The 23971-nt window shown below is 40.3% G+C and overlaps 1 protein-coding gene across 1 annotated transcript in view; it reads right to left on the bottom strand.

The window, feature by feature from the left end:
- LOC146220965 (tetraspanin-33) overlaps positions 1-23115 on the bottom strand; it is a 77436-nt gene extending 54321 nt beyond the window's left edge. Inside the window, exons 1-3 of the mRNA XM_084693062.1 lie at positions 23016-23115; positions 22676-22733; positions 22417-22541 (exon numbers count right to left, since the gene is read on the bottom strand). Of these exons, the coding sequence (XP_084549188.1) occupies positions 22417-22541; positions 22676-22733; positions 23016-23072 (240 nt within the window). The 5' untranslated portion in view covers positions 23073-23115. The remainder of the gene's footprint in view (positions 1-22416; positions 22542-22675; positions 22734-23015) is intronic.
- Between the last annotated feature and the right edge of the window lie 856 nt (positions 23116-23971).

The following is a 23971-nucleotide window of genomic DNA, read 5'->3' as shown; positions in this document are numbered from 1 at the left end:
CCAGCTCTTCCTGGGGGAAAGGTGTTCCCAGGCCAGCCGAGAGACATAGTCCCTCCAGCATATCCTGGGTCTTCCCCGGGGCCTCTTCCCAGTGGGACGTGCCCAGAACGCCTCAATAGGGAGGCGTCTAGGAGGCATCCTTATCAGATGCCCAAACCACCTCAACTGGCCCCTCTCGGTGCGGAGGAGCAGCGGTTCTACTCTGAGCCCCTCCCGGATGACAAGGCTTCTCACCCTGTCTCTAAGGGAGAGCCCGGACACCCTGCAGGAGAAAACTCATTTCGGCCGCTTGTATTTGCAATCTCGTTCTTACGGTCACTACCCACAGTTCATGACCATAGGTGAGGGTAGAAACGTAGATCGACTGGTAAATAGAGAGCTTCGCCTTTTGACTCAGCTCCTTCTTCACCACGACGGACCGATGCAGAGCCCGCATCACTGCGGACGTCGCACCGATGCGCCTGTCGATCTTGCGCTCCATTCTTCCCTCACTCGTGAACAAGACCCCGAGATACTTGAACTCCTCCGCTTGGGTCAAGATCTCCTTCCCGACCCGGAGATTGCTCTCCACCCTTTTCCGGTCAATAACCATGGCCTCAGATTTGGAGGTGCTGATTCCCATCCCAGCCGCTTCGCATTCGGTTGCGAACAGCTCCAGTGAGAGCTGAAGGTCAGGGCCCGGACAGCCCCGATCAGGGAATCCGGTACCCCGTACTCCTGGAGCACACCCCACATGAGCCCCCGAGGGACACGGTTGAATCCGACGGACCCTCCTCTCCAGAACCCCTGAGGAGACTTTCCCTGGGAGGCTGAGGAGTGTGATTCCCCTAAAGTTGAAGCATACCCTCCTGTCTCCGGTCTGCCAGTCCAGAGGCACTGTCCCCGATGTCCACGCAGTGTTGCAGAGTCGTGTCAACCAAGACAGCCCTACAACATCCAGAGCCAGCAGCCTAGTGCGCTACTTACCTCGATGGGGGACGTCCTGGATCAGTGGAAGGATTACTTTGAAGACCTCCTTAATGCTTGTGACACATAAGTAATATGCAGATTTAGCTCAATTCAATGTGATTTCAGTTCCAAGTGCTTAATGACTTCATTTTCCTTTGAGCAGTTTGTGTGCAAATGTAGCCATTAGCCAATCTTTAGCACAAACTAGCCATTGCTAATATTAGCCAAGTATTTAGCCATGGGTTAACATAGCTTTGTAGAAACAGCTACTGCATTTGCTGTACATTTTTTGTTTGCATAAAAGGGGTGTATAGTCCCTATTCAAATGGTATTGGACCAATATTAATATGTTCATATTGCTGATGACGTTTACTCTTCTCTTTGGCAATGATACTAGAACCTGAATTACAATTTTAATTGTGTTAAAACTGAGAATAATTCTGGCACCTCAATGCCTAACTTTTTGTTGCTGTGGGTGTTTCTATGATGTTGGAAAATGTGTACCAATAATAAACCAATAATATTTAGATTGTTTAATGTTTCTTTTACTATGATAGTTAGTGACCCAGAAAGTTTGATAACCTACCCAGGATTCATAGCCCTGGGTAGCTCTGCATTCTATGGTCGGTTGTGCATATAAAAATGCAGTGTTTTACTTTTACTAAGGTAAAGGCTTTCACAGGGAATTGTTCCACCCTTGTTTTAGTTTTAAAGCAAATTGCCTTCTATTAAAATTACTGAGTTAAGTTAGCTTTGCACATTGCGTGTTTTTCCTGGCATATTTTGTCTTCATTAAGGAGAATTCAGGGATATACGTAAGGTTTGAAAGGTGATAACAATCAGAATGAGTTTAGGTGTACAAAAGAATGTCTTTGATAGCTTGCTGCTGTTTACATCAGCAGCTTTAGGGGTGTTTATTTGGATTCTGGGAGGGTTACAGGGAGAGACTATGGGTGCTATGGGGGGGTGGGATACTTTTTTGGAGAGGGGAGGGAATTTTTTTACTGACCTTAACTTAACTGACCTTACTTAAAAAATATTACACATGATTTCTAGCTACTTTATTTATGCGATAAATGGTTGCAAAGCACTAGGCGACTGGTGGGTACAATACACTCACCCCTGCTCTTATGTCCTTGATAGTAATTCTGATGAGCTGCAACCTTAGGTTTGTGAGTTGGAATTTAAAGGGTTTAAACCATCCAGTGAAGAGAAACAGGGTCCTCCCTTACGGAAGGAAAATATATCGCAGTATATCAGAAAATATAATGTGATATATTAGGCAATATATGTCCATATATGGGATTTAATATTTATATTGTTCAATACATTGCAACATATTCAACATGAATATATAGTATATGTGTTTATCCCAAAATATATGCAATTTTATATCTATAAATACCACCATAATGTATTCCAATTTATATGGGATAATGTATTGGTAATATATGTAATGATATAGTGTCACATGTATGTTTAATATATGGTAGAATATATTTTAATTGTATGTAAAAAATGTAGCAAGCAGCAATGGCGAATTCCTCCTTCAAAATGGCAAAATATTGTAAAATTGACATAATAGATAGTTACACCGGGATTACCCAGAAAACAAGAAACTGTTTTGTCAAAAAAAAAAAAAATGGCTTTGTCTGGAATTGAACCTGGAACCCTTCATTTACCAGCACAACCTCTCATCCAATTGAGCCATTGCAAGATCTAAACTTTGCAGGGTTCAGTTACTCAATATAAAATAAGACATGTCTCTTATGGCAATCATAGTCACATTTGGTCCAAGCTCAAACAGCTCTAATTCAGTCATATTTTCACATAGTAAGGTGAAACTTTGCAGGGTACTTCAGGGGAAAGTCACCTTAACTATTCCTGACAGGGAATCCTAATTATATGGAAAGATATACATGAAATATATGTACAGATATGTGTTCAATATATTGTGGAATATATTTGAAATATATACTAACAATGATCGCTTCCAGCAAACTTCTTTTGAATTAGCCATTTCCCCCTAAATAACTGTCAATCTTACAGTATTTACGTTATTGGGGGCACATTTGGGCGCCAGAAGAGTAGGTGGCGCAACGTTTTTTTGAAAGATGTCGTCGAATGTTTATTTACCTAGGTTACCGAGAAGTCGGAGCAAATTTACAAATTTGTCAAATAAAATATGCACATTTTCAGCAACTACACTGCCCACTTCTCGTAACATTTTAATTCAGATGCTGATTTACATGTACTGTTTAGCTGAAATATGAATTGTAAAAACTTACAGCAATGGCGGTCAAAGGATTCTGTTTGTCCTGTTTATCACGGCAACCCCGCCCCCGCCCCTGATGCAAGCAGTTCTTAATACTGACCAATCACAGCCAAGGGGGTCTCGGTAGCTCTCCGTAGCTCTCCGAAATTACGACGGATAGTTAGAAAATTCAGGAAGTGCACGTCAAGCTCTCCGAGGGCTGACGGAGAGCCCGTAGAGGGCGTTCCACGGAGACGAGGGCGTTCCCATGTCTCAATTTTTCGAAAAACGCAGAAGCATATATCAGACCATTACACAGCAAGAGGTAATAGCTATATTCTCTATTCAGTCTCAAAAATCCAGATGGTTTTCCTGTAGAGCTCTATAAGAAATTTTCTATTCCGCTCTCGAGTCATCTAACCCTTGTTCTCACAGAATCCCTTGAGAAGGGGGTTCTACCCCCAACAAAGGCTCAGGCCTGCATTTCACTGTTAGCTTAAGGTGGGAAGGACCCAATGGACTGTGCTTCATACAGACCCATCTCGCTGTTAAACAGTGATGTGAAGATTTTAGCAAATGTGTTGGCAAGAAGGCTTGAGGATGTCCTTGCCTCTGTGATATCCCCTGACCAGACTGGGTTTATTAAAAACCGAAAATCATTCTTTAATATTCGTCGTCTTTTCAATATGTTATACTCCCCTTCAGAATCTGTTCCAGAAAGCATTATCTCTATGGATGCAGAAAAAGCATTTGATAAGGTAGAATGGAATGACCTCTTTACTGTTTTAGAGAAGTTTGGTTTTGGCCCAGTTTTCATCTCCTGGATAAGACTGCTGTACAGCGCACCCTCTGCATTAGTCCTAACCAATAGTCAGTACTCCACTTCATTCTCTCTGCACCGTGGTACCCGACAGGGCTGCCCTATCTGTCCTCTACTCTTTGCCCTTGTTATTGAACCACTAGCAATAGCACTTAGCTATTCCAAACAAATCACAGGTGTTGTGCGGGGGGGATCTGTGCACAGGGTATCTTTATTTGCAGATGACCTCTTGCTTTGTTTCTAATCCACGTGTGCCATTACCTGCTTCTATGTCCTTGCTTAATACATTTAGCCAATTCTCCGGATACAAATTGAATTTGCACAAGGGCAAACTTTTCCCTATTAATCATCAGGCATCACAACTACGCTTAAATGTACCTTTTAAGATTGCTAGTGTGAAGAAATAATCTTGGGGCGATCTACTCCCTTCCCTGGAGCCCCCCCCTCCCTTGGATTACCTCAGACCTGTGGGTCTTGTCTGCCCCCCTCCCTGAGTAGACCTGTGGGTCTTCTTCGCCCCCCTCCCTCTCCAACATCACCAGATCCTTGGACTGCCCAACTTGTGCCACCGTGAACGCCCTGGACATTTAATTGGACTATCACATCCCCACCCTATGGTCTTCTGACCAATCACCCATCAAAGGCACTCCCTCTGTGGGGGGTACAAGACCTGTCTCCCAAGGACAGGGAGACAGAACTTTATTAATGCTAATTTGCAAGGAATGCAAGAACAGCTAGTTAGATAACGAAAACACCTGGACTACCTAAGCTACTGTACAGCCTGTAAACTAGTTTAGCTTGCTAACGCAAGAGCACCTTCTCCAGTTTTTTCAATAAATAATCTAGACAGGCATTAGTAATAGGCTAGACCACTAGCAACCAAACCATATCGTGATTCCAATCCAGCTTTAAACTCTGTCTATAAGCATCTAGATGCACATAAATCATATGCTAGAATGCTATTTATAGACTACAGTTCAGCTTTTAACTCAATGGTCCCAACAAAGCTCATTCATAAATTGAAATGTCTTGGACTTGATGATGCCATCTGTAAATTGATATACATTTTTTTGACTTGTCGACCACAAACGGTCAAAATCAATGGTTGTATCTCAGATGAGCTGTATGTTAGCACTGGTTCACCGCAGGGGTGTATTCTGAGCCCCCTGCTGTTTACATTTTATACTCATGACCTCACAGCATCTCATGATAATGATGTCATAATCAAATACGCCGATGATACAACTATCATTGGGCCGATCAGCTCAAATGATGAATCTCATTATCGCGAGGAGGTGGAGAATGTTGTTCAATGGAGTAATGAAAACAACTTGCTTTTGAACACTTCAAAATGTGTGAACTTGTTATTGATTTTTGTCATAATAGGATTCAGTTGCCTATTACTATTCATGATTCTGATGTACAGATTATTGAGAAATGTAAATTTTTGGGTGTGACTCATGATTTGAATTGGAGCTCTACTACGACTAATATTGCTAAGAAAGCGAGACAGTGCCTTTTCTTTTTACGTAGGCTTCGAGAGTTTACTAAAAATACCAAGACTTTATTGCATTTTTACTATTGTGGAATTGAGAGTGTCATAACCAGTTGTATTACGGTGTGGTTTGGTAATCTCACTCAAAGACAGAAGAAGGCTTTGAATGGAGTGGTTCGCTCAGCCAGCAGAATTATTGGCTGCACTTTTCCGCTCCTGGAGTTCACATATAAAGCTAGACTATTGAATCGAGCTTTACAACTGGCTAATGATGCCTCAGGCCATCCAGCAGGGGCTTTCTTTGAGATGTTTTCCTCAGGGAGAAGGTATCGTTCTGCCAAATGTTCTACTGATCGCCATTTACATAGTTTATTTCCACAAGCTGTGATTGCTTTGAACAAAGCATCTTAAACTAGGCACTTTAAATGTATCTATGTATGGATTCATTGTACAGCATTTTTATATTGAACATTTTTAATATTGAGGCTTCATGTGGCTTTGTTTGTCTGTTTTTATGTTGTGTCCTCTGATGTGTTGACTTTGCACTTTGAACTACTTGCACATTTTTTTCCAATGCAGGTTACACTGCAAATGGCTAATACAGTGAATCTGAATCTTAGTCACTGAACTGCAATTTTAGCACTATTGTATTGTACTCCACCTAGGTTAGAATAGGATATTGAGTTGTAATAGGTTTTTATGTGCATTTAGGGTTAGTATAGTGTATTATTTATTGTTACTTGTATATTTAGGAAGTTTTAGTATTAGGGTTAGTATAGTCGATTTATTTATTGCTATCTGTATATTTAGCCTCACTTATTTAAGCCTAGCATAGTTGTAAATTATGTTCTGTGTACTTATATGTTGTGTTATGCCAGGTGCTTGCGTTGCCTTGTCTTAAGAATTTCAGTGCCCAGTCTGACCTTGTGTTGTTCTGTGTACCTCACAAAAAAGACTTGAACTAATGAAATCTTGATCTGAAATCTTGAACTACTGCTTCTTCCTGAAAGATAACTAAATCATCCTTGGTATCTACACAAAGCTATCATAATAAAACATCCTTGGTATCTACACAAAGCTATCATAATAAAACAATCATTCAACTATATCAACTGTACCAAGATGTCCATAACAATATTTGAACAATCTTATGAACCAGCCAGAGACCAGTTTACACCTTCGGTAAGTGTGAAGGAAGGAGGGAGGAGTTGAGAACCCAGCTCCCCCCAGGCAAAGTCTGACCTCAGACAGGTCCTCCCTCTAACTCTGAACTGTATAAAACTCAGAGATTACAAAATCAATCTCTGACTCCAGCAAAACCAACCATGGCGTGAGCGCCATCAGGATTGGCGTTCCAAAGGACGTCGCCCAGCTCCAGAGATTCAACATTATAGTAATTGTAACACTTTCTGGACAATTCAGATGGATGGCTAAAATGCTATTCTAATTGCGACCTGACTGAGATCCTGCAGACTCAGTCACATGACCCTGCAGCGCAGCTGCGCTTTGACTTCAGATTTTTCAAATGGGCCTTGAACGCGAACCGCCCTCAACCTTATTGATCAACCCTGATCAAACGTAACTATGGCTAACGCTCTTTCCTCCCCGACATGGCATTGGTGTGAGCTCTGTTTATGATTTGTAAAGATGTAATCATTGACTATACAATTTCTGTCTTTCTTTGAGCTAGGCCATTTTATTCTGTTCATTAAAACCAATCTTTCATATCAAATTCATGATCTAACTTGTTCATACGATCCATAATTACCTTACTTAAATTTATTCATTGTAAAGATATTTTAGCGACTTGTGCAAGCTCACAAATGTTACGATTGGCTCTACACTTAGAACAAATTCATTCATAAAGATAAGACTGATTATTATATATTAAACATAGGATCCCTTAATGTCCTAAAACCAATATTAAGGTGGTATAGACTTTATTATAGATTTTGTGTTTCTATCTTAACACGAGCAAACCCCGCTACAAAAGAGTACAGTGCCTTTATTTTGAAGGCCTTGGAACGCTCGTGAGTGAGTTTTCAGATTTTTTGGGGTGCAGGGTTTAATTGAGGGCGGCGTTAATTACTCCTGGCAGTAGGCAGACAGCGTATTAATAGGTGCGTTCGACATGGACTGACTTCATGCGGCGCTGCAGCCGGCTGTAGGCTGCTGACTTGAAACAGTGAATTCTGGTTAGACTTTTTGTCCGACTTGAGATGGCGCCGAGGCTAGTAGTGATGGGCATTCCGGCTCTTTTTCGTGCGCCGGCTCGTATGGCTCAGCTCAGCCGGCTCTTTTGGCTACCGAACGGCTCTTAAAAAAATACATGTTTTAACTATGAATTTGACTATGATGGATGTGAAAACAATTTAAATTATGAAATGAAATCATACTCAACCGTAACCACATATCTTTAAAAATGCATTGATTTGTCATGGCTCTTTTCTAAGTTTTGACTACTCTCTGACTGTGTGTAAGTTGGTTTGGCCCTCCCTCATGCAGGATTGACAGGAACAGAATGTGAGGATGATCGTGTGCGCCTTTAAGCCTACAAGTATTTTTTTGTTGTTCTTTGAATTAGTCAATTATTTTAAATACAATTAAAACTCATTCTTTCATAATCATTTAGTTTTTATAGGCTGTATTAATCTATTAAAAATAGAGTCGGCTCTTCAGATATGCGAGCCAGCTCCCAACGTTTACCGTCAAGAGGCGGCTCTTAGAGCCGGATCGTTCGCGAACGACCCATCACTAGAGGCTAGGTCACTGTGACGTAGCCATCAAAGTACCGTGACATTGATTCGAGAACTGCTGGCTGTGTAGCCGAGCGCATTTTCTCAAGAGCAATTGCACGGGTTCACACAGCTATTTTATGATTGGCCAGACTCACACACGACAACTTTGACGCATGTTTTGTTATTATTCTGACACCTTCAATTTTGCCAATGCTCAAATCCGGACCAAACTATTTAATTAAATTAAAAATGTGTTGAAGAAAGGGTTTTAGTCCGCCTCTTCACTAATAAAAAGACTAAGTGTAATTATAAATAAAGTAAAGTAAGCAAACAGCGCTTGATCGGCCATGACTGACGTCAACGCAGCAAACCACGAGAAGCTGGAATGTCCAACTTCAGAGCCGTTTTCAACTCCTCCCCGACTGCAAGCGGCTACTCTCGCCAGTTGTTTCATGCAGCCACATTCCATGTCGAACGCACCTAATGTGTTTTGGAGGTGTGGGTTTGAAAAGAGGGGGTGGGATATTTTGGTTTGAATCCTTTTGAACTTGGCCTACAATTGCAAGGTTCGCAAAACTTGCCTATCCTGCCTTTAACAGTTGTTGGGTACTCGTAAAACATTTAAATTACTGCTGAGGACTGAAGCTTCATAGTTTGTCTTACTACAATGCAACACAACACAGTTCACCAAGCCACAAGTGCCCAACCAAAACAAGTAACCTTGCAAAATTATACACATTTACAAACCTAGATAGATCTTCCCATCGGCTAAACATAGGACAAAATATTTGTGGCAGACTCTCAAACCCCTTAAGACAATCCCTCTGCCAAAACACAACACTTTCAAGCTTCCTTTGCCTTGAAGAATTCCTGAAGGAGTCTAATCTTTTCACATTTTTCACCTCTACCTGGAGCAAATACAGGGGCACTCGCTCCTCTTCAATCAACAGTCTGAGCAGTGGTCACTAGAGAAAACTTTGAGAGAAGGAGTCAGTTTTCTTCAGGGAGGCCATTTTTCTCCCTGCATTTTTCAGTGTGTAAAGTTTCAGACACATGTTCTGTGTTTTAGCCGGTATCATGAGGGCCGAGTCTTCAGACCAGGGACAGTGGCAAAAATCTGCTATCAACTTTGGGGGGGAGAATTATATTACATTTTCTCAAGAGCAATATCTGAGGGGGACACCAAAATTACTGCTGTAAAACAGTACATTAAAAAGCGCCATTGTGTGCATAGTCAGCAAAGCACTTTCATTGCATATTATTAATATTATTGAAATTATATAGTTATGTTTACAGTGATTTATTGGGGGGGAACAAATCATATTTTTCCCAGGATGGGGGGGTTGTGTCCCCCCCGGGATTTCTGCCTATGACCAGGGATGTTATTACTGTCAAGTATCGCTTCCAGTTATATCAGCAAGTTTTTAATGAAATTCAAAAAGGAATTTCAAGTTCATTTTCGTTTTTGGAGGCATATTTTCAGTTTGCAGATGGTAATTTTGATAGGGATTCCAGCTGAGATACTGCCAGTGAAAACGTTGTTAGAATCAGTTTGTTTTTTAAGTAGGTTAATTAATGAGAATGCAATTTGAGTAAATGCTTAAAAATATCACTAGAAGGGAAAAATTCAGGCGAAGTTTAAGTCACATAGGTTAAGACCATTTTTATACAGGATTGACCAATTTCTTCCTTTTTATGCAACTGCCTTCTTCAGTGTGTCAAGTTTCAGACACATTTTCTGTGTTTTTCTAACCACACGGGCCATTCTACCAGAAACGTGTATCTCCTGTCCAGGATTGTTTCAACACATAGCATGAGAACAATCCAATAATGTCCAAAACTGATTAGATGACCACTTTTTTTGAGTTCTTCTGTATTTGAATATACCAGTTATTACGTTCTCAGATGTATTTTTCTTTAAAAAAAATAATTTTAGCTTTCATATCCTGGAAAATGATTTGTCCTACGTCAAAATTAAGCACCGTCTCTCTTAGTTCAGTCAAAATAAAAGGTAGTTTTTTAGAAAACAAATAGCTGAATAAAAACGTAAATATGTTCTCATTCAGATAAGTACATTAAAAACATAAAAGTATGCATAATTTTTTACAATAAATAGTATTTTATAACTGTCCAAGTTTTCGTCATGCCCTGTCACAGCTATATGAAACATCTGATTATGGTGAAGGTGTCATTGATCAAGGGTAAGTCCTTTCATTGAATTCTTTGACTAATTAATTTTTTTTCTGTTGCTCAATTTAAAGGGGACAAGCTTAAGGGTCAGGCCCTGTCATAGTAATTTCTCTGAGAAAGAATGGTATTGATAAATAGTAAAAACACTTTTCAGAAGGTTATTACAATTCCTGTGAACAAGCAAAACTGTTTTGATGATAGCATATTAGCAGACAGAAAAATGGCAGCTTAAATGGCTGACAGGGCCTGTCATTCCTTGTATTCCTTGTTTAAGGCCTGCATTGCATGATTTTACATTTTGACTGTTTATAAAGCATTTCACATTGACAATTACTCTTATAATAGCAATTACATTGTGAATTGTAAGCTAATGCTCAGTTTTTTATGTAGCCCTCTCCAACATTAAGTTACATATGTTATAGATATTTTAATTCACTTCTGTAATTGTTACTCTACTATATATACTCTTAGTGTCATTGACTGTTATTGGTGGCCAAGCGGCAAAGCCACCTTAAGGGTTTCTACGTATTCTTATTATTGGCGTGTGCTTGTCCTCGGCGAGCACAAACCATTGTTATCTCACATTGACCGTTGCTATGCATATTTGACCGCTGTCAAAGGAAGTGGCCTTTTTGCCTCGGATTTACGTCTTTCGTTGCACTCCGCAAGTAGTCCGGTAACTTTTCAACCCCAGCGTACTCTGTTGCTTAGCGATGTCAGCTGATTTGAAGCCTAAATAATGCTCAGGCAATGAAGTTCAACGTCTTTGGCAAACTATTTCTCTGCTGATCAACAATACGAATGGTAACAAACACATTGTAAAAAGACACAGTGTTAAGTTATTTTTGTTGGCAAGTAGCCGTGTAATAAGCGGTATAATGTATAGAACGCCGGTCATTGGCGGGGAAATAAGCCCCTTCATGGCGAAACAAAACTGGCAAAAACTCTGCTTCGCGTCGTGCCTAAAATCTCCCCTTACCTGTTCTAAAATCAGCGCAAACCACGGCCTCTTGGGGCAAAAGACAAAAGAAACTTTCTAATTTCCTGCGCTTTCAAACAATCAGTGTGGATAGCAACGGCAGCTAGCTTGCTTCTAGCAAACTGCTTTTGAATGAGCCATGTCCCACTAAATTAATATCAAACTTATTTACGTTTTAGGGGGCTTATTTTCAGTTAGCAGAGGGTACTATTTGAATTGCAATTCCATCTGAAATACTGCCAGTGACAACGTTGTTACAGTAGCTTGTTTCAAAGGGGGTTCCTTGTTTTAAAGGGTGTTCTTAATGAATTATGCAATGAGTAGGCTAAACGCTTGAAAATATCACTACAAGGGAAAACGGACCCACCTGCATCTGAAGCAAGCAAGCAAACCCTACAATTTCCCCAGAAATTGTACCCTCTCGAGTTATCATATTACACATCTGTCATGGGAGTCTATGGCAGCCACTAGAACCACATGGTCAGAAGTTGTGAAATTTGGCACACTCTTTGGGACCAGTCCCCTCATCAATTTCACCAAGTTTCATGTCTCCCATTCCAACCATCTAGCGCCACCAATTTCTAACCCTATTTCTAGGGAAGCGTTCATCGAGCTGGTAGATTCCTCGAAACCCATCAGCTGCCTTCTTGATCCCCTCCCTGCTAAACTTTGTAGGGAACTTTTCCCTATTATTGGACCACCCATGCTTAGTATTATTAATGAATCTATTGTAACTGGACAAGTCCCTGACGATTTCAAACAAGCTATTATTAAGCCCCTTCTTAAAAAAACAAACCTGGATCCAGGTTGTCTTAGCAACTACAGGCCAATTTTAAATTTGCCATTTCTCAAAAAAAAAAAAAAAAAAGCTATGGCACAACAACTCACTGAGCACCTCTCCTCAAATCAGCTTTATGAACCTCTCCAATCTGGATTTCGTCTTCACCACAGCACTGAAACTGCATTAGCCAAGGTAGTCAATGATCTATTATTAGCCTCTGACGCGGGCTCTATCTCTGTTCTGGTTCTTCTAGATCAAGTGCAGCATTTGACACTGTGGATCATGAGATTCTCCTGGAGGGTATGGAGAACTTTGTTGGGATCTCTGGTACTTCACTTCAGTGGTTTAGATCGTATCTATCTGATAGATCACAATATGTCCACTATGATGGTTGCTCATCCAGGAGCACTACTGTAAAATACGGAGTACCACAGGGTTCAGTTCTAGGCCCTCTGTTATTTTCACTCTATATGTTGCCTTTAGGAAACATAATTAGAAGCTCTGGGGTAAATTTTCACTGTTATGCAGATTATACTCAGCTATACATGTCCATAAAGCCTGGAGAATTTCCACATGCTATGGAAAAATGTGTTTCCGTGTTGAGAACTTGGATGACAGCAAATTTCCTTCTTCTTAATTCGGATAAAACCGAGGTTCAAATTTTCGGCCCTAAAAAATACATAAATAATTTATCCAATCTGACCTTAAACTTAGATGGCGTCAAAGTATCTCAAAGCCAGTTGGTAAAACATGTAGGAGTCACATTGGACCCAGACCTTTCGTTTGAGTACCATATTAAACAAATCACCAGAACTGCATTTTTCCATCTACGTAATATTGCCAAAATACAAAAAATCCTCTCAAAGGATGATGCTGAAAAACTAATACATGCTTTTGTTACGTCCCGATTGGACTACTGTAGTGTGTTGTTCTCTGGCCTCCCAATTAGCTACTTGAAAAATGTACAGCGGGTACAAAATGCTGCTGCTAGACTATTGACAAAAACAAGAAAGTTTGATCATATAACCTCTACTCTTATCTCTTTACACTGGCTCCCTATCCAAGCCAGAGCTGATTTCAAAGTTTTACTACTAAGTAACAGCACCTTCAGAGAGAGAGGGAGAAATGGGAAGAGAGGAAGGTTAACAGGAAGAACATTAATGAATTGAGCGAGAGAGCACAAAGACACAGGCGCAAGTTATGGAAAGAGCAGAAGCAAAAAAGTAAAAGAGGAAGGCCACAGATCCAAAGGCAGGGCCAGCTCCACAGGCAGGGCCAAACACAGAACCAGGGCCTTCAATGTTAGCTGACTATGATCACAGTGCTAATTTATAAACAACTTGTCTGCACAGTAATACCATCTATGTTTTAAGAAAGGATATGCCAACACTCTCATTACAGTTTTCAAAATCATTACTATAGTGTGAGAGCACAAGCATAGAGCTTGGCAGCATATTGTCATGTGATTGTATTTCCGCTAAATGTATTCTATACATTCTATACACATATCATGGCAAATGTGCAGACAAAATACAACTTTTACACACATTAAGCAAAAAAACAACAAGCTTTCTAGATCTGACATGATCTTATCTTAGCACACAATAGGTTATCTTTTTCCACATTTTTTGTATGTCGAGTGAAAGATTAAATGCTATGTAACGGGTCTTGTGCCGTCTGGAAAAAAAAGATGCATCAGACATAAGCGTTGACATGTGTAACCTTTCATTATATTACTCAAAATCTCTGCAAATCAATCGCTAGATTATGACTCGCTACACATTCACTGTATGGATAGCGAGGGGCTGCCAGCCAGTATTTCAACGTTAAACGTCAATCGTGTGCCGGGTGAGCTAGCTAGATTATGCAGCTAGCACAGAAGAAAGTTACGTAATGTGACGAAACTGAATTAAAGTACAAAACACACACCAGGGACGCCCTCAGCAACCCTGCGCCAGGCATAATTTTTTTTGTTTACGTCTCTGTTATCGAACATAGACGTATCATACAATACTGGGTATGAAGACACATACAATGAGTTGCTCTTCCATCTTGAAATTGTCAAACCTAGAAATGTTTACCATGACCAACAGTTGCTACGTTACAAGAAACCAACCCGATTGGCCAACGCTAACTTTTCACGCTCCTCATTTACATGAAGTTGAGAAAATCCAACTTTTGCCGCCCCGCTCGCCTTCCCACAAAACCCTACGCGAGCGTCGACGTCCTGCTCGCCTTCCCACAATGCCCTACGCGGGAGTCAATGCCTGGTTTCATTGAAAATGAATTGGAAGCCAACGCCCCGCTCTGCCCGCCCCGCTGCAGTGTGAACGCACTGTAAGGCTTCACCCAAAGATGATGGAAATCCATAGGGGGAAATCCATACTCCTTCACCAAAATGTGTTCGCTTGGGAGAGGAATTCAAAAATAGTGTGAAAGATTTTTACAATAGAGACGATGTGAGCCGTGTCACCACAGGGAAAAGGCAGACTGTAACACGGAACAAGGTCAAGATGCAAAAGACATTCCTAATGGACACCCTGAGGAACCTGGACAGGAAATTCTTGGCAGATAATCCGAGGAAATCTATTTCCTATTCTCTGTTTTGCAGACTGAGACCGTGCTGTGTAGTGCACCCAACAATCTCTGATAGGGACACATGCTTGTGTAAATTACATGAGAACTTCGGCTTTGTAGTTCAAAAGCTTTTCAGCATGAAGTTGTGTAAGACCCCTGAGCTGGAGAAGTTGATGGCGGAGATCTGTTGTGACCCACTCAACAAAGAATGCATGTACAATAACTGTGACAACTGTAAAGACAAGGACTTCCCAATAGTCGGAGAGTTTGAAGCCAGCATGCTAGTGGAATACATGCAATGGGTCATGGAGGACACGAAGGGACAAACAAAGGACGACACTGAGACAACCTACAAGAAGACAGTCAAAAAGAAGATTGACATCAAGCTAGATGACCTGATCTATCTCTTTAAAGACATGCTTGTTAAGTTCAAATGCCATACATTCAACATTAGACAACAATTTAGATATTGCCGAGAACTCAAGAAAAACCTTTTCTTAGCGATGGACGCTGTTTGCAGTATCGCCAGAAAGGTAATTTCTACCCCCTAACCACTCTCCTTCACAAGATGGGGTTCCATGCAGGGTCATGGAACTTTCTTGAGGCAAGTCATGGCAAGGGAGCGCCAGATGGAGTTGGTGGTGCTTTAAAGAGAACAGCTGATCGTCTGGTTAGCCTTGGTCGTGATATATACTCCGCAACTGATCTGTTTGAGGCCTTGGTGGAGAGAGACAGTACTCTGAAGCTGTTCTATGTCAGCGAAGAATGCATTGACGAGGCTGCGAAAGAAATGCCAGACAATCTGTCCCCAGTGCCAGGAACAATGAAGATACATCAGGTAATCACTACCTCTCCTGGACAGATGGTTTATCGAGACGTGAGCTGCATGTGCAGTGTTAACAAGACCTTGAGTGCACATGCTACAACATAACACAGGCATAATAAAAGCCACTGATGAGCTGGAGGCTCAAGTCAAATGCTTCTGGCCCATCGTAGATGATCTGATATGGTATACATTTGAAAATGTGATTGCTTTTATCCCCCTTCCTCAGCCCGTCAGCAGCTGCCACCTTGGGGTCCAAAAAGACATTTGGGCAAAGCTTGTCCAGCTCAGGGATGACTGAAAAAAAACTTGTGGCTATGTGTTCATATGTACTTCAAGCAGGATTCTTTGCCTTCATTGTCGTTTCATGATTATTGTTGTTTGCTTTTTCATGTGGTCACCTTAATGTTAAGTGGACACAAATAAAGACATGGATTTTTTAATGGACCATAAAATATTGATTTGTTTGCAATATGTTGAACATACTAATGAACTTAAAAGAAGATACAATTATTATTCCCCTGTAATATTGATAACATGTTTGTGAATTAAAGATGTGTTGGGACAATATCACGTCGTCGTCGTCATCTACCGCTTGTCCGGGGATCGGGTCGCGGGGGCAACGACCTAAGCAGGGAGGCCCAGGCTTCCCTCTCCCCGGCCACTTCCACCACCTCTTCCTGGGGGACCCCGAGGCGTTCCCAGGCCAGCCGAGTGACATAGTCCCTCCAGCGTGTCCTGGGTCTTCCCCGGGGCCTCTTCCCAGTGGGACGTGCCCGGAACACCTCACCAGGGAGGCGTCCAGGAGGCATCCTAATCAGATGCCCGTCACAATATCACTTGTTTTCTAATTAAGTCATTGGTTGTTTAGCCAAAAACTACTTGGAATAAAATCAGAATAACATTTAGTCAGTAATATTCGTTCAAACTTGCTTAAAAGTGAAAACACACATTTAAATGTAGCAACAACAAAAAAGTCATGCCCTGTCACAACACCATCAGTCCTGTCACGCCACTGGTCACCCTGTCACACAAGGTATCATGAATAAAAATGGCTATTTGACTTTTTTTTCTTCAAAATATGTGCTCTCCTCAGGTGTGTTAATCAGGTTGAAGATTCAAGAATGTGTTTTAAAAATATCCCAAGTATGTAGTGTTTTTTTGCAATGATGTGACTGCCGGATAGGTATGATGTCATAATCCTTCACTATAATTATCTCTAACATTTAATTTATTTATATTAAGGTGTAGAAAATCATGTTAAATATAATTAGGGACACATGACAAACAAGAAAAAGTTATTTCTGACAAATAAACTCACTAGGATGCCCCATTGCCATATACCAATCTGTGTTACCAGGAATGGCATTTTAGCAGTGAAAATGCGTAAAAATGTATATACAGGGTATCCGCGGGGTCTTAACCCTTGTGCTGCCTTCGGGTCACATGACCAAAAGGTTCATAACGAACCATCGTTGTGTTTACCCAATTTTACCCAATACAAAAGCAAATAAAAATAATTTTCTTTTAACCTTCGCAATGTGGGGGGTCTGAGACAGCCCAACGGTTAAAAGAAAATGCTTCACTTTGTTTTTGTATGCGGTAAAGTTGTCGCAAACAAAGGTGGGTCACAATGACTGATGGGTCAGAATGACCCGAGGAGAACACAAGGGTTAAAAAGTATTACAAGTTGATGAATCCATTTAGGGAAAATTAAGGCCCTTAAAAGGTATTTAAAAAGTCTTAATCCCGATTTTACAAGGTATAACATTTTGTTCACGCTTTGTCAAAAGAGTTTGACTCCAAAAAGAATGCATGAATATATTTATTTTCCTCCCCATGACGATTATAAACAACGACGTGCTCGGTCAGCAAGTCACGTATTTTGCAAAATGCACGGTTAGTTGATGTGTCGCCCTCCACATGTCGCGAAACAAACTCCGAAATGGGGAAATGTACATTTGCGGACTCCTGGTCGGAGAAGTATGAGTTTATACAATGGCTGAAGCCTGTCCCTGAAAACAGGCTTACTGTACATATTGTAAAAAGAAGATTAGCGTAGCTTCGATGGGCATCAACGCTGTCAAGGCCGCCATTGGCCGCAAATAGCAGCCGCAGCTGTCCATTGCCAGTTTCTGTGCTCCACCAGCGACACCACCACCCAACAAAACTGCTGAACTTGTCAACAGCTACGACAGCGACCTCTGTCCCATCGTCTGCCGACATCAGGGTGGCTATGGGTGGCACATCAACAATGCGGGCGGAGGTTATCTGGTGTCTCAATACTGCGGTGAATCACCACTCACTGAACTCAAACATTCAAATATTTCTATAAACCTTGCCTTTTATTCTTTAATTTATTATTTTGAGCTTTGTTTCTTCCGAGCTTATCTGAGTTCTGTTGTATGGTTGTGCTCTATAGATTTATTTGCAAACTACAACTGTTTATTAAGTTTAAGGTTTTTTGCAGATTAGAACTTGATGGTTAGGGTTAGCGATGAGGTCTTAAAATATTTTGAGAAGGTCTTCAAAAATTCTTAAAAAGGTATTGAAATGAACTTCAGGATTCCTGCATATACCCTGATATAATTTGAGTCTAAAACCATGCTGAGATGGCACAATAGGCAATTTTAACAGTTCTATGTGTCCTCCATATGAATCCATGTTCAGATCCAAGAATAAAACACATTTTTCCCCAAGATTTTTGGGAAAAATGGTTTCTGGTAGAATGGCCCACACTATAAACCTAGCTTTATTCATTTTTTAATCATCTTCATGATAAACAAATCAAGTTCAAGTCAAGTTCAAGTCTTTTACAGTTTTTTTCAATCGCTATGACAGTTTTTTCAATACCTTTAACAAGTTTTCTAAACTCTTGACACAGTTAGCAGAACATCCGCCTGTGTTGGCTATACAATTAACACATTTCTTGTTGCTTTGACACAAAATGCATAGAGTAAACACAAATCTTAAATGCTTGAACTTCTTTTACACACAAGCTCCACCAAGACCAAAACAATCGATTTTTACGGACCAATTTACCAAAGCTTTAACACTGTATGTCAGAACAGATAACATCATGTTCAAAACCTAATTTATTGTCTAAAGTCAAAGTGAACAGCTGTTCATATTGTGAATTGAAACACAAATATATCCCCTGTATTTTATTCCATTGCTACTGAGAAAAAGTTGTTTGAAGTTATGCAAATACTATAAATTACAGTTGATTCCCAACTAGGGAAACACTATGGTGTTGAGGTTCTTTCAATCGCATGACTATATGGTATATATACTGCAAAGTGGAGCTCTTTGTGCTGATCTTGTGTGGAAAAAAAACAATATAAAGCAACATGAAGAAAGTAAGAATACAGTAATACCTACACGAAGGAGAGGAAGACAAGTACCAGGACAAGGGAGAGGAGTGGGACAAGGGAGAGGAGTTAGAATGTGTGGTGGCGCTCAGAGAAGGGCCAGAGCTAGGGTAATACTGTAATTGGCAGCTAAATTGAATATTTCTTGCAGTAATGTCCTGTTGCAAATGAAGCCTTTACTGCAGCAATCATGTTTCTGTCTTCTTTTTTTTCAATACAGTAACCATACATTCTATAAAGCTATTCTGACATCGGTCATTCATTTTTTGTTCTGAATTTCTACAGCAAAAGAAACAAAATGCATGCATTTTCTAAACCCAACAAAACAAAAATGTAGAGGCTTCAAAAGAAACTGCATTTCAAACACAATCTATAATCCATATACTGTGAGACCTGACACATACCTGCATAAATGAATGCAGTTTCTGTAATTCCATCTGATGTTAGTGTTTTTTATGACATTGTGCTATGATTGACTAAATGTTACTGTGAAAGTTTAGTTTAGTTTACAATGTGTGATTTTGAGCATGAAATTAACAGTTTTGCCAATTGTGTGTGGTAGGTGTGTTGGTGCGTTAAGAGTTTAGAAAACTTGTTAAAGGTATTGAAAAAACTGTCATAGCGATTGTAAAAAACTGTAATTGTGAGGTACACAGAACAACACAAGGTTAGACTGGGCACTGAAATTCTTAAGACAAGACAACGCAAGCACCTGGCATAACATAACATATAAGTACACAGAACACAATTTACATCAATGCTGAGCTAAAATAAGTGAAACTTCCTAAATATACAGATAGCAATAAATATCGACTATATTAACCCTTATACTAAAACTTCCTAAATTACAGATAACAATAAATAGTACACTTTACTAACCCTGAATGCACAAAAAACCTGTTTCAACCCTATTACCTATTCTAAACTAAGTGGAGTACAGTACAATAGTGCAAATTTGCAGATCAGTGACTATGTCAATGACCATACAGGAGCCTGGTGGCGAGGTACAGTGAGGTACAGTAGTGCAAAGTTACTGATAGTGCAACCAGTAGCTGAAAGTGACAGTGTATAAGTGACTAGTGTGCAGTAATCAATGTCCAAAATCTCCAAAATCACCTCTCTTCTCCCAACCCCTCCTCCACAAGAACCAACACACCTCACCCACAATCAAACACAGTATCCTCCCCTCAGCCCCTCCCCTCAACACTGACCCGTCACGTCACCACATTCCTATCTAGTGTACTGGCTCCCCTACACTTTCCAGTAGTTACATTCCACTCAAACCCTCCCCTCTCTCCTAAGTCTAATTAAGAAAGTCTCTGTTTTATGTTAACCGGAACCTCAATCATATTGGGTCCTGAGATAATTTAGTTAGAACAACCCACTCATATGCCAAAATGTTGATATCTCTCTTGGGTGAGATGGTATATCGAGGAGGTGATGTGATTCAAATCAATCATGGGCCGATTCCTTACTCCATGTATGCATGCAATTGGTAAGGTCCCCCAGGGGAGGAAGACAATCATCACATACATTTGGTCTTTTAGAATCAGGTATCATATAAAAAAAACTAATGATCTTTCCCAGCAGAGTTAAAACATTTCATTGTTTTGCCACTGTATTGGCAGGTTTAAAAGACAGGAAACATCAGTCAGTGTGAGTCTGAGGGCCTCATTTATTAACAGGATTGCGCCCATTTCAGGCGAGAAATAGCGGGTAAAGACATAACACCGTATTTACAAAGGCAGCGCACTTGAGTAAAAACGCAGATTACCGCTGCTGGGAGGGTATAAGGGAAAGTGGGTGTATATTTCTAGCTCCTGTTCGCTGAACTTTTTTTTCTTTTCCTCGAATCACCCACGGTGGCAGTAACATGCAGGTGATTTTCCCCGTCTATTAACGGCATGCTAATTAACACTAATGGGCGCTGATTGCCCGACGACGATCTGGTTTGATAAATACCACTCAAAATGCGGAAATACACCGTCCGCCATTTGCAGTTGGGCAAAGGCGCAGATTAAGCTGCGGTCGCAATGTTAGTAAATGAGGCCCTGAATGTCTAAAACATTGTTATTGGATACCTACCCTGCTGCTCAAGGGGGAGTGTCTTTTGATCAGATTTAGTATTTTGAGTATTTGCTTAAGATGAAAAGTTATGTTTAACCTCCCTGCAAGGGGTTTGCTTTCAGACTTTTCAAACCCTCGATTGCTCCTCAACAAAACCTATGACTCTACATGTCCTTGACTCCCAACAAGCCCTCTGGGTTGACAATGCTGTAGTATTGAGAATATGTGTGTTTTAGGGTTGGTTTGTCTTAAAGTCTTAAAAATCGTCCCTCTTTGTAGCTTCAGAGTGTGGTTATGAGGTAACTGATTTCCGGTAACTGTACTCCATGATCCTCTGTGCTCCTTTCACACCCTCTGGAGCCTTCCTATCCTGGTCGGTGGAGTATTGTGCCACACCCTGAAGCCACTGGTCAGGATACTGAATTACAAGCATTTGTGTATTTTGTAGTTTCGCACACTACAAGAATTAAGAGTGACAAAAGCCAGACTAAAGTGAGATTTAGACAGGTATGGACACAAACAGGTTCCTGGTGCTATGTTGAAACATCTTGCACAGGGAAGAGGAAGACAGGGTATGGGCTTTTATTACATTATTTATTATGTCTGAGTAACTGAAGACTATGTTTGTAATATACATGTGTAGGGGAAGTACATGGTGTGAACTAAATGAAAGTGTTCTTCACAGAAAGAGTCATGGCCTGGGAGTCTCAGGATAAAAAAGGGGCTATTCGTGTAATTTTCTGGTAAACAACACAAAAAACACACGAGTTAAGAATACTGACATGTAAATGTCATTATCTCCTGGTGGTTCCAGTTATATACATTATTGTGGTAACAAATATATTCACAAGCTTAGGGCTTATGTTCTATTACTGATCTTATCTCACTCCTTTTAGGAAATAGTCAATATCGGAAGGAATAGACTGATTTTTGTAAATAATTTTCAATCCATTTTCTGGAAAATCGTAAAAGAGAGATTAAACAATGCAAGCGACAGGGGATAAGGTGAAGTAATAACTATTTCCTGGAGCGTTGAGGGTCCAGGGGGTGTGGAGGTTGGTGTGCATCTTATTTCACTGGCTTTGTTGGCCAGCACAATGTTAGGTCTGGTTATTAAACTTTCTTTTAACTCATATCCTGACTATCAGCGTACATTTTTCTGTGGTGAAATGCAGAGCAAGAATCATGACGCAAAAACTGCCTGCGTTGCCAAACGCACCAATGTTTTGTGAATACACACAAACTCAAATTAAGTTAACACCATATCAACCAACCAACATTTTAATCACCTGCATCACGTGCACTGCAGAAGTACTTCAAATACTATTCTACATATGCAATAAAAATAAGTCATATTCAGCAAGGAGACTTACCATTCTCAGTAACCAGGTCCCATTACGTAGCGCCCCAAAGCACCCAAAGAAGGTGATCATTAACATTAGAGACCCAACAATGATCAGCAAGAGAGCTGGGTCAATTGTCAACGTATCCACAACATCTGTGTCAATGAACATACAGCACACATATCAAGATCAATGAGGAAGCCATATCACAAACGCTACTACATTACATTTCTATTGTGTTATCTATGAAAATTATGTGAGAATATACACCTTTCATCATTTATCTAACCTTTCTCTTTGGCAATCTTGGAATAGATTCCAACAGCAATCAGAACTGTACTGGTTACCTAGAAGAATGATGTAAAATGTTTTTATGTTGAAGTTTTGAGAGATTTGTTTGATTCAAACTTTTTCTGACATCTATGGTTGTAATACAAATTCAAGGCCTCTATGAATACATGTAGCATTTGAAGTATTTTGATGCTCAAGAAAAAAAAGGTTAAGTTGGTATTGGGGTTTATAAAGAAAGATAAATTATATTTAACAAGTGTGACAGGAAAATATTAATTGCTAAGCCTACACTTTGATTTTTCATAAGCAATTGAACAAATACAGTTTAAATGTCTTACCGAAAACATGTAACAGCAGGCGAATAAGCTGTATTTGATCCTCCTATATCCTTTCATTCTCTCATAGAATTTGTCTAAAAGAACTTTCCCTCTTCTAAATTTCCGCTCTCCGGAATTTTTACTCAAGACATCTTGACATGTTTCAGCTTGCCTTAAGAACTGATGCATTTTTCTCAAACTAAGTAGGTTAAGAGTGCATACGTTGTTTCTGCAGAATGTAAACATAATTTATAATTTTGGGGGCCAACTACAACGGAACAGTTGGAGGGAAGCGTCACATCTCACAAATTATTGTTCTACTTCAGGTAGATGGACAGAACTTAGGGTGCAGTAAAATGTTATACAGGTAATCAGGAGTGAAGCATTTGTGTAGACAGACCTACCTGTGTTCGTTTATGTGAAGAATCTGACTGAAACCTTTGTACACTCCAAGAAGTAAAATAAGCCAGGCTCAAAGTCTTAAAATTATATACATGATTAGTTTGAAAATTAAGGGAATTACAAGGTTCTTCATACTGATTATGTTTCAATAGGCTAGGCTTCCCTGTTCACGCTGTTTCTTGGCACATTTGAACAACCTATTAATATTAATACAATTTATTGACAACTACAGAGGGAACAATTTCTGGGGAAATTGAAGGGTGTGCTTGCTTGCGTCGGTTGCAGATGGGTCTATTTATTAACTGGTTTTAAAAATGGTCCTAACCCCTATGAGTTAAACGTCACCTTAAGTTTTTCCCTTCTTGTGGTGTTCGATAGGTTCTACTGTCAATTTGAAAGACAATTGGACTGTCGTGAACAACTCTTACCCACCCAAGAGCCCCCCCCCCACTCCCCAGAGATAACTTCTCTTTCCTGAATGGAGAGAGTTAACAGACTGTTCAAGAGCCAGAACCCCCTCAAAGCAGCTGGGCCAGACTGTCTCTCCATCTCAAGCACTGTGCTGACCAGCTGTC

This window comes from Hypomesus nipponensis, chromosome 26 (assembly GCF_054491055.1).
Source record: "Hypomesus nipponensis isolate SF chromosome 26, ASM5449105v1, whole genome shotgun sequence".
NCBI lineage: Eukaryota > Metazoa > Chordata > Actinopteri > Osmeriformes > Osmeridae > Hypomesus > Hypomesus nipponensis.
Note: the sequence above shows the minus strand (reverse complement) of the source record. Positions and strands in the feature narration are given on the sequence as shown.